Here is a 12,654-nt window from a genome sequence, read left to right on the forward strand (position 1 = left end):
GGGGGTTAGGATATAGATATTCAAGCCTGTCTGTAAAAGCCTATACTTTAAGAATTTACGTGTATTCTTATCACTTAACTAGTTATAGAGGTATAAAAGAAAGAATCAAAATCACTGTCTGTCTGCGTAAGGGCCTTCTCATACTGTGACAGTCTGAGGCTCTGTTCTTAGGCTAAGTAGGCCTTTGGCTAAGCAGCAGAGGCAGCCATACGCTGAGAAGTGAATGGTCACATCTTCACATTCCAAACTAGTCACATGGAAAGAAGGTGCTATTGGGCTGTTAGGAATACAATCCTGTCCTGCTATTCCTATCACCTCCAGAGAAAGGGAAGAGCCTAGAAGATGTAAAAGGAAACTTAGTTTGATAGCATCCTGTCTGGCAAGAACTCACTTATCAATAGCTGGGATGTGAAATCCTCATTTCTGTATTGTTCTATCACTGTAGTTTCCACTTTCCCTATTGTTTGTCTGTATAATCTCTGTCTGGTTCTGTGATTGTTTCTGTCTGTTGTATAATTAATTTTGTTGGGTGTAAACCAATTAAGGTGGTGGGATATAATTGGTTAAATAACTATGTTACAATGTGTTAGGATTGGTTAGTTAAATTTCAGTAAAATTATTCACAACAATAAGATTTACAGATCCATTTGTGCTCCAAAGTCCAGATAGCGTGTAGATGTGTGTAGTTTGGTTAGGGGCTGGTGTAATTGTGCCCCTAGTAATATGTACATTTTCAGCAAAACACCTTATACACAATACACCCAATTGTCCACCCCTTGCCATAGGCCATTGATTCTGCTCCTCCATAGTCCTAGGAGAGGGGCACATCCAAACATCTTCTTTGGATTTACACCATTTTACACACCCCTCCATTGATTCCCAGTGAGCTCCTCCCCTTCTCATTATTCCCATAGGGCTTGTGGGGCCCACCTTAGTTGCTGTTCTATTTCCAGGCACCATGGTAGTTATTACACAGGTGCTGGCTTCCTAGTTGAGCATTTTGCATTCCCATACACATCTCCCTGTCAGGTCAGCCTTTTGAAGCCATCCCCCACCCACGTCATGCTAGCAACAAGACAAACACCACAGACAAACAACACAAAACATAGATCCATGGTATTTTGGGTTATTCTTCCGCTGGCGCCAGCATGCTTGTAGAATGTCTGAAAAACAAAAGAAATAATTTCCACCCCCTCTGATGGGGACAGATTATAGCTTAAAAATAATACCAATTCCTTTTACAAATTTCCTTGCTAATTGCAGGAAATACAGAAGAATTACCTCCAGGCTGTCCTTATTTTGTTCTATAGTCAGGCTAGTGAATTATCCCACTCACTGGTCATTTATGAAATTTATGAGGTGGTGTGCCTCAGTTTCCCCTCTTGTACAACAGAGCAGGTTTGCAATAGTTTCTATGCTGTACCAAGCTTTACGTTTATTCTCAGGTAATAGCTGAGAGACAGCTTCAGATTTCTGCTCTGCGCGCACACACACACACACACACACACACACACACACACACACACACACACACACACACACACACACACACACCCCTCTCTTAGGGTTAACCTGTCCCCTTTATTTTCAGGCTTGACTTGTTTTTTCACCTCCTTATTCTGGAGGGCCATAATCTGAGCCTTCTAGTAGCTTGTTTGCTGACCAGATGTATGCATTATTTGCAGGTTCTTTGTGCTGCTACTTATGGGCAGTTTCCTCCTTCCCCCATCAGCTAGGTAATTTGCATCCACACAGAGGCTTTCTTGGCTTGCTTTTGGATTCAAAGCTATCAGCAGCTCAGAGAGTGTCTTAAAAGGAACACATTTCACTTCCACCAGAGTTCTGATTACTTTTCACTTTCATCTCCTGTTCCAAAACATACAGAGATCTGAAAAAGAAAGTACAATCGATTGTGGCTCCTTTTGGAGCCCTAATAGGATTTTAATTAAGTATCATGTTTTACCCCTTTTCCAATATACACTGCACATGTCCTGGGAAATAGTTTAACTTCCATAACATTATATTAGCCATATTAATTTTACACAAGGTGTAACTGCCTCCCCTGTGCCCACAGAGTTTTCATGCACCCCCAAAGTGACAGTCTGATCCCCCAGAGCCACCCCAAGGCTCAGTGTTGCTCCCCTTTTCCTTTTCCTATGCACACGCATAAAATTATCTTTTGCCTAACATCCCTTGCACTGTGATTACTTTTTTACACAACTGTACCCCGATTACACTTCCATCTTGTACAACCAGATACAGCCAGTGGCAGTCAAGTTCAGTTCCAATAGAAATCCCTGACATTCCTTTAGGGATTTTGATTACATTGCCCAATAGTCAAATCATTTTGATCAGATTATTCCTCCACCTGCTGCCTGCAGCAGTCCCTTATAGACCATTTCTGTGGGAAAAGGGCCCATTTTCCCTCAGAATAGCTGTAAAGGCTTCTGGGGACAGAAGCATCGTGGTGGTAGTAGTAGGGTTACCATATTCAAACATTTAAAAAAGAGGACACTCCACGGGTCCCCGGCCCCGCCCCAACTCCGCCCCTTCCCCACCCCCTGCCCTGCCCCAACCCCACCCCTTCTCCGCCCCCATTCCAACCCCTTCCCCAAAGTCCCTGCCCCAACTCTGCCCCCTCCTCTGAGCACCCTGCATTCCCCCTCCTCCCTCCCGCTCTGATCTTGGTTGGGGGTTGCTAAGTGCTTCCCTGCTCCCCACTCGCCCCGCAGCCCCTATGGCCCTTGCCTGCCCTGCTCCTCCTCGCCCTGCAGCCTCTGCACCCCTGCAGCCTCTGCGCCCCCTGCTCCCCACTCACTCTGCAGCCCCTGCGCCCCCTGCTCCCCACTCGCCCTGCAGCCCTCTGCACCCCCTGCCCCTGCAGCCTCTGCGCCCTCTGCTCCCCACTCACCCTGCAGCCTCTGCACCCCCCGCCCCTGCAGCCTTTGCGCCCCCCTGCTCCCCACTCGCCCGGCAGCCTCCTGCACCCTCCCCCGCCCCTGCAGCCTTTGCGCCCCCTGCTCCCCACTCGCCCCTGCAGCCTCTGCACCCCCCGCCCCTGCAGCCTCTGTGCCCCCCTGCTCCCCACTCGCCCGGCAGCCTCTGCACCCCCCGCCCCCTGCAGCCTCTGCGCCCCCTGCTCCCCACTCGCCCCTGCAGCCTCTGCACCCCCCCGCCCCTGCAGCCTCTGCGCCCCCTGCCTGCCCTGCCCCTGCAGCCTCTGCATCCCCCCCCACCCCTGCAGCCTCTGTGCCCCCCTGCTCCCCACTCGCCCTGCAGCCTCTGCACCCCCCCCGCCTGCTCTTCCCCTGCACCCCCCCCCGCCCCTGCAGCCTCTGTGCCCCCTGCTCCCCACTCGCCCGGCAGCCTCTGCACCCCCCCTGCCCCTGCAGCCTCTGTGCCCCCTGCTCCCCACTCGCCCGGCAGCCTCTGCACCCCCGTTGCTCCTGCAGCCTCTGTGCCCCCTGCTCCCCACTCACCCTGCAGCCTCTGTGCCCCCTGCCTGCCTTGCCCCTGCAGCCTCTGCATCCCCCCCCGCCCCTGCAGCCTCTGTGCCCCCCTGCTCCCCACTCACCCTGCAGCCTCTGTGCCCCCTGCCTGCCTTGCCCCTGCAGCCTCTGCATCCCCCCCGCCCCTGCAGCCTCTGTGCCCCCTGCTCCCCACTCGCCTTGCAGCCTCTGCACCCCCCCCGCCCCTGCAGCCTCTGTGCCCCCCTGCTCCTCACTCGCCCTGCAGCCTCTGCATCCCCCCCCGCCCCTGCAGCCTGTGTGCCCCCTGCTCCCCACTTGCCCTGCAGCCTCTGCACCCCCCTGCTCCCCACTTGCCCTGCAGCCTCTGCACCCCCCGCCCCTGCAGCCTCTGTGCCCCCTGCTCCCCACTCGCCCTGCAGCCTCTGCACCCCCCCCGCCCCTGCAGCCTCTGTGCCACCTGCTCCCCACTTCGCCCTGCAGCCTCTGCACCCCCCGCCCCTGCAGCCTCTGTGCCCCCTGCTCCCCACTCGCCCTGCAGCCTCTGCAGCCTCTGTGCCCCCCTGCTCCCCCACTCGCCCTGCAGCCTCTGCACCCTCCCAGCCCCTGCAGCCTCTGTGCCCTCTGCTCCCCACTCGCCCTGCAGCCTCTGCACCCCCTGCCTGCCCTGCCCCTGCAGCCTCTGTGCCCCCTGCTCCCCATTCGCCCAGCAGCCTCTGCACCCCCCTGCCCCTGCAGCCTCTACAACCCACCCCCCGCCGCCTGCCCTGCTCCCCCCCCGCTTACCCGGCAGAGGGAGAGCTGCAGGCTCCACGTGGAATCAAACACCTGCCGGCTGCTTTGTGGGGGAGGGGGAGGGACTCTGGCTGCTAGAGGCCCTAGTGGCTGCGAGTGGCTTTCAATCAGGCCAGGCGTCCGATCAGCCGTGCCGCACAAGGGGAAGGGGGAAATCCCAGACATTTCTACTTGATTAGAAATCCCCCCCGGACGGCCATTTAACACTGAAAAAGCCAGGACATGTCCGGGGAAACCCGGACGGATGGTAACCCTAGGGTAGTAGCCACTCTACCTGACCCCCTGGTATAATTTAATTACCATCACGAGAGTTCGCTATACCCTCTCCAAGCAGCTGCGCGGATTGTTGGGGTGGGGGACTTACAGGCTGCCACTCACCTATCCGATGCAATGCAGTTGAGTCAAGGGCACCAAGATGTTAGGAGGCTTATTCCTTCACCCTCTCACTTCCCTGGTCCTTCTCGCATGAACAGAGAGCAACAATACCTGAAGCTCAGGGTTTGGAATGTGCCTATCACTAACCTGTAAGAGACAGCAGGGGCCTGCCTAGGCCTAAAGGGGAGTGCTTGTGTTGCCTGTGGTACCTGGAGTTGGGGGAGCTGATACCCATCAGGCACAGACAAGGCTTTCTCGTGCTAAGAGCAGGTGGCCACAGCCCTGGGTACCCCCAGGAAGCAGGCCGCATTGTTGTCCTAATTTTTAAAAATGAACATAGTTCTTTAGAAAAGTAATTTACCCTGATGTAAAAGTAGTATGTAATGATAAATATTTTTATTCCCTAGGAAAAGTTGTGGAAAGGAAACAAACAATTAATAAAGAAACATAAACATATCTTAATGTGAACTCTTTGAATGGCTATTGTCTCTGAAAGGTTGTGCTGTTTTCTTGTGTATGCAGATTTTACCTAAAGTGATTTACTTCTGCAAGTCTAATAACCATACAACAGAATAACACAATGAAGGATGATTTCATAAATTACACAGAAAAGGAACCACCTAATCCTAGTAAGTTTTTCAGTTAGTTGTTTCGTCTTTTGAATGTTAGGCTAGTTGTTGGAAGGATGTACTCCATTGCCACAAAACTAAGCCACATTTCGAATCTTGTCTGGTAGCCATGAGGGATTTCAATGGAAAACAGATCAGCCCTCCCATTGTCCTCCACAAATCATGCTATTCTGGCTATTAAGCTTTCTTCTGTGGTTTCTTTACCCAGCGAGTATGGACCCTTCTTGGGGATCTCTGTGGAGGAAACAGCATTCAGAAAATATTCTTAGCTAGCACTGAATACATGTATTCTCTTCTAGCTTAGTCACACACTGGCTGGGCATAGCTCTGTGTGGCCTTTCTATTAACTTAAGTGACCCTGGTGTGTCTAGTGAGGCACTCTAGCTTAAAAATAACTAAGGCTCCCATCCTGTGAGCATTTATGCACATGAGTAGTCCCATTGAGTTTCAATGTGGCCGCTCACATGCCTAAAGTTATTTACATGCATCAGCAATGGGGCCTAAGCGTGCAAATGTTCCACTATGCATCTGAAGAAATGAGGTTTTTACCCACGAAAGCTTATGCCCAAATAAATCTGCTCATCTTTAAGGTGCCACCAGGCTCCTTGTTGTTTTTGTGAATACAGACGAATATGCCTGCTCCCTGATACATGCTCCACTATGTGAGTCAGGAATTAGTTAACTGAATTAAAGCAAACATAATAGTGTCCTGTAAGTCTCTACAAGGGTGTTCTAAAAACTAGTGATGGAAAACACAGTAGTTATAGTTCAGGTTGAGATAGGACAGACAGTTGGTGTGTTGTGACCATCTTTTATCCTATAGTTCACAGTCACCTCACTATTCCGTTGTGATTCCTCTGTCTGTTTCTTTCATCCACTTGTTGATTATAAACTCTTTTAAGTGGAGATCCTCATTTTTTGCTTGTGTTTGTACAGCCATAGCACAGGGTTGAGGGCTGTAGGTACTACTGAAATACCAACAAATAATAAGTATGCCTGTTCCACTCTAAGGCTCCAATCCTGAAAAGACAAAGGCCTGGTCTACACCTAAAAGTTAGGTCCTCCTAGCTACATTTCTCAGAGGTGTGAAAAATTCATGCCCTTGTGAGACATAGATAAGCCGACCTAAGCCCCAGTGTAGACACCATTACGTTGTCAGAACAACTCTTCCATCAACCTAGCAGGTGGATTCACTAATCCCTTCCATCATTGTAGTAAGTGTATATGCTACAGAGAGCATAGCTGCAGCTGTGCCCCTCTAGCACTTCTAGTGTAGACATACACTTAGGCATACCCTCAGTTTTTGCAAGACTGAGACCCAAGTTGGTCTTTAATGACTTCCCTTAAAATTAGTTTGTTTGTTCTCAGCTTGGATGTGATTTTGGGGGAGGAAAAAACTGAAAGTGATTGAGCTGTTTCAAGAGCATGTAGTTTTCCTGCTTTAAAAAAATCAACTGTTTTGGTGCTCAGATAATTCAGAAAGGGATTTAATGTGCTTCATAAGAAGCTGACTTAAAAGACCTTACTGTTTGTGAAAGCAAAGCCTACTTTCTCCTCCACAGAATCTACAAGTAATGGCTATGACAATCCTGCTTTCCAACATGATGAAAAACCTGAGCAAAATGACCAATTACAGAAGAACAAGAAAAAGTAGGGGTTCCTTGATCTCAATACGCTGTTAAATTTCTTGCCCTGCCCTGCCTTTCAAGAAAGGTCCTGCATTAATTTTGCATTAATCTCTTTAGAAAGAAAAATGAGAAGTCAAAGGAAAAGATGGTTGGCATTTTGAAACTGGTTAGTGCATAGTTTATTGGTTTGATTTTATTTCTCATTGTTCCTTTTCTTTGTCTGTTGTACGTTATGGTAACAGACTAATGTGCAACCACAATACTGCAATTCGAAAGAGAAGAAAGAGGTCTGTGCAAAACTTAGTATTGCCGCACAGCCATTTTTGTGCGTTGATCTCAGGCTTCCCTCTTTAAAAATATGGCCTTTTGTGCAAAGTCCACCCAGAGCTAAGTGCCAGTGCTTGATGATGTTTCAGCACTAGCACCATGACGGAGTGAAATTCACCCATTTTAAGGACTAAAGTGAAGCATGTGCGGTAAATAGGGCCTTGCCCTGGCTCTCTCAACTGGAGATAATTTTACCATTAGTGCATAATGTCTCATGAATTATCCAGGGAAACAAGTGCTGTGTTTTTCTTAAATGTGATAACTGCTACATACCCATTTCTATTGGTAGGCAGCAGCCAAATATTTGTCAACTACCTGTTCTTGTTTACATTTTAAATGCACTGAGTAAATATGGGATGTAGTAGAATGCACACAGGGAAGCAGTGAGTTGCACAGGTGATGTTATCACTTTGTGAAAATGTAAGATATATTCTTTTTTCTGCAGATTAGGGGATTCATCCTGCCAACATGTCCTAAGTCCCTCAATAAAAAACGGCCTAAAACTGTGTGTAAGCTTTTTCAAAATGTATCCCAAATGCTGTGTTTGCCTTCACAGTATCTAATTCATTGCTTCATAAAGTGTTTTGGGATACCCAAATGGCGAATGGTGCTATGTAAAAACAAATCCTATTCTATGTGTCTTAGTAGGATCTTGTGACAATTATGTGAATTTGTCAACCTTCAATTAATACCTTTTTCTTGATATTCATGTAGTTTGGGTATGCCGATTGGCTGGATATCATTTTGATGATAATAGGCTTGATTGCAGCTGTTGCAAATGGAACAGGGCTGCCACTTTTTATCGTTGTCATTGGAGAGATTACAAACAGATTTGTGACGATTGGCCAAGCAGTAAATATGTCTTCAGGTAAATAAAGTTTATTCAACTTCTGAAAATATTTGTTAGGGTCTCTTATTTACTGGATTGGCAGAGGTTCAGGATGGAGTGCTGCTGTGGTGTTAAAAGCCATGAAGAGCATAGTGAATTCTGAGGAGTCCTTCCTTTTTACCCTGCTGTATAGTGTACCAAACCAGACACTTGATAAATTACAGAGCAGTACATTTGGTAACTATAAAATGATTTACTACTTTCTATAGCTTATAGTTAATCCATGGAATTCACTGTCCCAGGAGGTCACCAAATCAAGTTCTGTGACTGGATTTTTAAAACAACAAAATATGACCATTAATACTATTTTGCCTCTATATGAGCTAAGCTTATGAAAAGGGCAATCATGACTTACCGTAAAATATATGTGCTGACACCTGGAAGGGGTCTCCTATTTCTCCCAGCTCTGAACAGTTTTGCACTATTGGTTTGGTGCATTATTGGCGAAATTTTCCTTTTTGCGGACAGTCAGCAAAAGGCTGAGCCACCACTTGGACCACATTTGGGCCCAGTTTTGAGGCTTGGGTGGAACCTCAGTGGTGCATAAAAGTCAGAGTTATGGTGTCGGCCCGGATGAATTTTGCCTTATGTGAGGTAGAAGGGGGAGTTATCAACTTCTGAAAAATCAGATATTGCCCTTTGTTGGAATCCGAAGGTCAGATCAGATGAAGCTATGATCTGACCAGTGCCCATTGACGTAGTGAGCTAAATCCATGACATCACTCTACAGTAACCCTGTGAGCTGACTCAGAAGTTGGCCCTGTTTGATCCTCCACTGGAAGGATGATGGCCACCATGAAAATTATAAATCTACAGAGCTGTTGCAGGGAGTGTAGTGTCCTACAAAACACCCATAAGATTATGGCCTAAAACCACCGTGCTTTCTTTTATGCCTGTTCTAATAAACCTGAATATTTTTCTATGTTACAGTTAATCTTTCAGCTGTGATGAATAGTAACTCTACTTGTCCAGCAATTCCAGGTTTGGATATAGAAGCTGAAATGAGCAGGTAAGAACCTCTGCAATTATTTTCATAAGAATAGCACAGTGTAGTTTCTATATATTTTTTTTGTCCATTAGACTGTAAGCCAAATTTGGCCCTCAATTACATCTCATTTTCTTCAGCAGGGTTGAATGTGACCTGATGTGTCTAACTTATCTTGCAAGATGCAATTGACCTTATGGACTTTTACTGTTTTACTACAGGTTTGCCTACTACTATGCGGGTATTGGCTTTGCTGTAGTGATACTGAGCACCGTCCAAGTCTGGACATTTTTGACCTCAGCTGCAAGACAGACAGCAAGAATCCGACAAAAGTTTTTTTTCGCAATACTTCACCAGGAGATGGCTTGGTTTGATACCAGCCAGAATGGAACGTTGAACACCCGACTGACGGCGTGAGAAGGCTCTATTTATCTATGCATCAGGAACATGAGCCAAAAAGAAGACTGATGTTTACCTTTATAGAATTAGCTACAGGGAATTTCCAGGAAACGTTTTTAACTAAGACCCAAAATATTACTGCTGTCTGAGGGAGGAATTCGTTATCATTTTTCACTTCATTTTCAGAATTTCAGTGACATTTCCATTGCGAGGGCCTATGCTTTGAAATGCAATATCTTACTCCTCTGACATTAGCTTTGTAGTGTCTATGAGATGCTTTGCAAACTACTGTAGATAAACAGCTCTGCTGTCTCCAGCTAGTTTACAAACACTGAAAACGCTGACATTGTATGAAATGAAACTGCACTCATAGTTATGGCCACTATGTTATCATTTTGAACCTGATCCCAAACCAATTAAAATCATTAGGAATCTTTGGATCAGGTCCCTTGTGCAGGGATTCAGAGGAAGATATGATCAGGGTATGAAGAGTTTCTCCAGATTTAATTTTTGCAGGGAGGGATATGCCCAGTTTTTGGAAGATGTGAATCCTGAAGGGAATGAGAGAGGCTTGAATTTCACCAATCCTAGCTCCCACATATGTAAATAGCAAGAGAAAATTAGTGTGACACACAGTGGTTTTCCAAATAATAATTTACTAACACAGTGCTTGTCACTGTATCGGACGCAAAATGGAGATATTCCTTGCCTAAAAGAACTTAAAATCTAATAACAAAATTGAAGAAGATAGAATACATAGGGGAAGTTGGAGGAAAACGTAATGTAAAGGTTTTGGGGGTGAATTTTTGTTTTTGTATGGATTATTCCTTTTGGATATTGCATAAATGAATTGGGTCACGTGTGAATGAGCAGGGGTAGCAATGGCAGAAGTCTATCTAGAGGTTACATCACAGAAAATGAGTTGTGATCTGCTAGTTCCTAGCCCCACAAAGAGCCATTACTGCTGTTCAGTACCCATGTCCAAAATTCTTACTATCCAATGATTTGAACAGTTAAACTTCTGACAAGCTTCTCTCCAGCAAAACAGAAAAGTATGTGAGGAGGAGGCATTCATCAAAGTTAACAAATGTCTTTTTTAATTAACAGGGACATTAACACCATCCAGGAAGGCATCGGAGACAAGTTTTGTATATTTGTACAATTCTTTGCTACGTTTCTGACAGGGATTGTTATAGGATTTGTCTACGGGTGGAAACTGACTTTGGTGATTTTGTCAGTTAGCCCTCTCCTTGCTGCAGCAGCAACAGTTGGATCAATCGTAAGTGCTGGGGAAAAACAAATAAGAATTCTACCTCTAAATCAGATTGAGGGGGAGTGAACCCCAAAGCAACATGACCACAAAGTTTGGAGAGCATGGAGATCAGCCCTTCTCCTACTCCACTGGCTCCTGCCCCAAAATTTGTAGAGCTCTGTCTACACTGAGCATCAGCAGGCAGGCATTAGCATGCCATGGAGGCGTGGACTGCTTCCAGTCACCACCACTCACCACATGGGAAGAGGATGATCAGCCTTCATCAACTGTGACCACATTAATAGCTATTGCTTGTAATGCACAGAAAAATTTACCAAGTGTTTCTATTTATAGGGTGTATTTTGTTTTCTCTCCTCCTGTCCCCCACCCAAGCACTGAAAATGGTGGAGGAAGAAACAGGATTGTGACCTATAATTAAGATAGCTAAGTTATTTACATGGGCTCCATTACTATAGTTTCTGAGTGCCTCACAATCTTCATTGTATTTAGCCTCACAACACCATGCAAGATCAGGGATTCCCATTTTACACATGGAGAAATGAAACATGGAGAGAAGTTACTTTACCCGAAGTTGCCCAGGAAAACTTTGTTGGAGTGGGGACTTGAACCCAGGTCTCCTAAATTCTAGGCTCTTTCCCTAACTGTTTGATCACCCTTTGTATCAGTACGTAATTTACACCACTTAAACAGATTTCCATAAAATACTTTTCCCTTTTCCCCACCCTCTAAATTTTCCAGTTCCTGGCATCATTCACTACAAAAGAGCTGACTGCTTATGCTAGAGCAGGAGCTGTGGCGGAAGAAATTTTGACTGCTGTCAGAACAGTTGTTACTTTCAATGGACAGATGAAGGCTTTAGCAAAGTGAGGTTTTTTTAACTAATTATTGATTGTATATAATATTTGGGAAAGTGATGTGGTTATTTTTAAAAAATCAAAGATGATCTGTCAGTTTATCCCCCAGATAGCTGAGAAGTTCAGATGAAGACAAATATGAGCATATGGAAGGAGATGTTTTCTGTCACCCATGAACATTTGCAATCACTCAATTCACCTACATTATGGAGGGGCATTGTAAGGCCCAATTTCCCTCTGACACTAACCTGAAGTTGAATTTGGAGCTGAAGCTATAGAAAATAGAGTCTTCTCTAAGGCTCCAGTCCAACAAAGCACTTTTGCAAATACTTTAAGCACATGCACACTCGCACTGAAATCATTGATTAAAGTGTTTACAGTTAACCTCGTGCTTTACTGGATCATTAGCTTAGGTAGGATTGCCTATCACTTTCCTATGTCATCGATTTCAAGGGGGCTACCCATATACTTAAAATTTGTGCATGCTTAGTGCTTTGCAAATAATCCTCTTCTTGATCTAATCTGAACAATACCATGATATCTGAGCAGTTTATGTGGAAGAAGTTAATTGCACATCATTTTTGGATCCCTTCACTACTGCGTAAACTGTGCCATTCATTTTGGGCCTTCCCACTTTTGGTCAGGGCATTTTTGTACATAATGTATGTGTCGAGAGGGTTCTACAAAGCTTCTGTGCATGCCGTTGAACAATAAAATGATATGCACGTCCTCCTGAAATGTTCTGAGAACATTGCTGGGCTGAGCGGTGCTTTCTGTAATGCCCTTGAGAAGCTAAAGGGGATTAGATAGCTAATGAGTGAACAGAAGCTGTTATTGATTGGTGGAAAACCATAAGCTTGTAAAGGAATCGCAAGCAAAAAAAGAATGATGTTTTTCATTAAGTAACTGTTAACCTTTGTCCTTGTCTCACAGGGGTTAACTAGCATAATATGGTGCTTAATTTGTATTTGATTGCTTGCTATTGGCATATATCTTGGTAACTTAGCTTATGAAAATAGTTCTTGGCTTCCAA

General features: G+C 45.6%; 1 protein-coding gene across 1 annotated transcript in view; it reads left to right on the plus strand.

Moving 5' to 3' along the window:
• The window catches only part of LOC101931388 (ATP-dependent translocase ABCB1-like), a 432,036-nt gene that overhangs the window by 226,827 nt on the left and 192,555 nt on the right, over window positions 1-12,654 (plus strand). Inside the window, exons 2-9 of the mRNA XM_065583266.1 lie at window positions 5,160-5,266; window positions 6,829-6,916; window positions 7,012-7,060; window positions 7,936-8,089; window positions 9,041-9,119; window positions 9,317-9,508; window positions 10,602-10,773; window positions 11,506-11,630. Coding sequence (XP_065439338.1) covers window positions 5,218-5,266; window positions 6,829-6,916; window positions 7,012-7,060; window positions 7,936-8,089; window positions 9,041-9,119; window positions 9,317-9,508; window positions 10,602-10,773; window positions 11,506-11,630 — 908 coding nt within the window. The 5' untranslated portion in view covers window positions 5,160-5,217. The remainder of the gene's footprint in view (window positions 1-5,159; window positions 5,267-6,828; window positions 6,917-7,011; window positions 7,061-7,935; window positions 8,090-9,040; window positions 9,120-9,316; window positions 9,509-10,601; window positions 10,774-11,505; window positions 11,631-12,654) is intronic.

The sequence above is a fragment of the Chrysemys picta genome, chromosome 2, assembly GCF_011386835.1.
Source record: "Chrysemys picta bellii isolate R12L10 chromosome 2, ASM1138683v2, whole genome shotgun sequence".
Lineage (NCBI taxonomy): Eukaryota > Metazoa > Chordata > Testudines > Emydidae > Chrysemys > Chrysemys picta.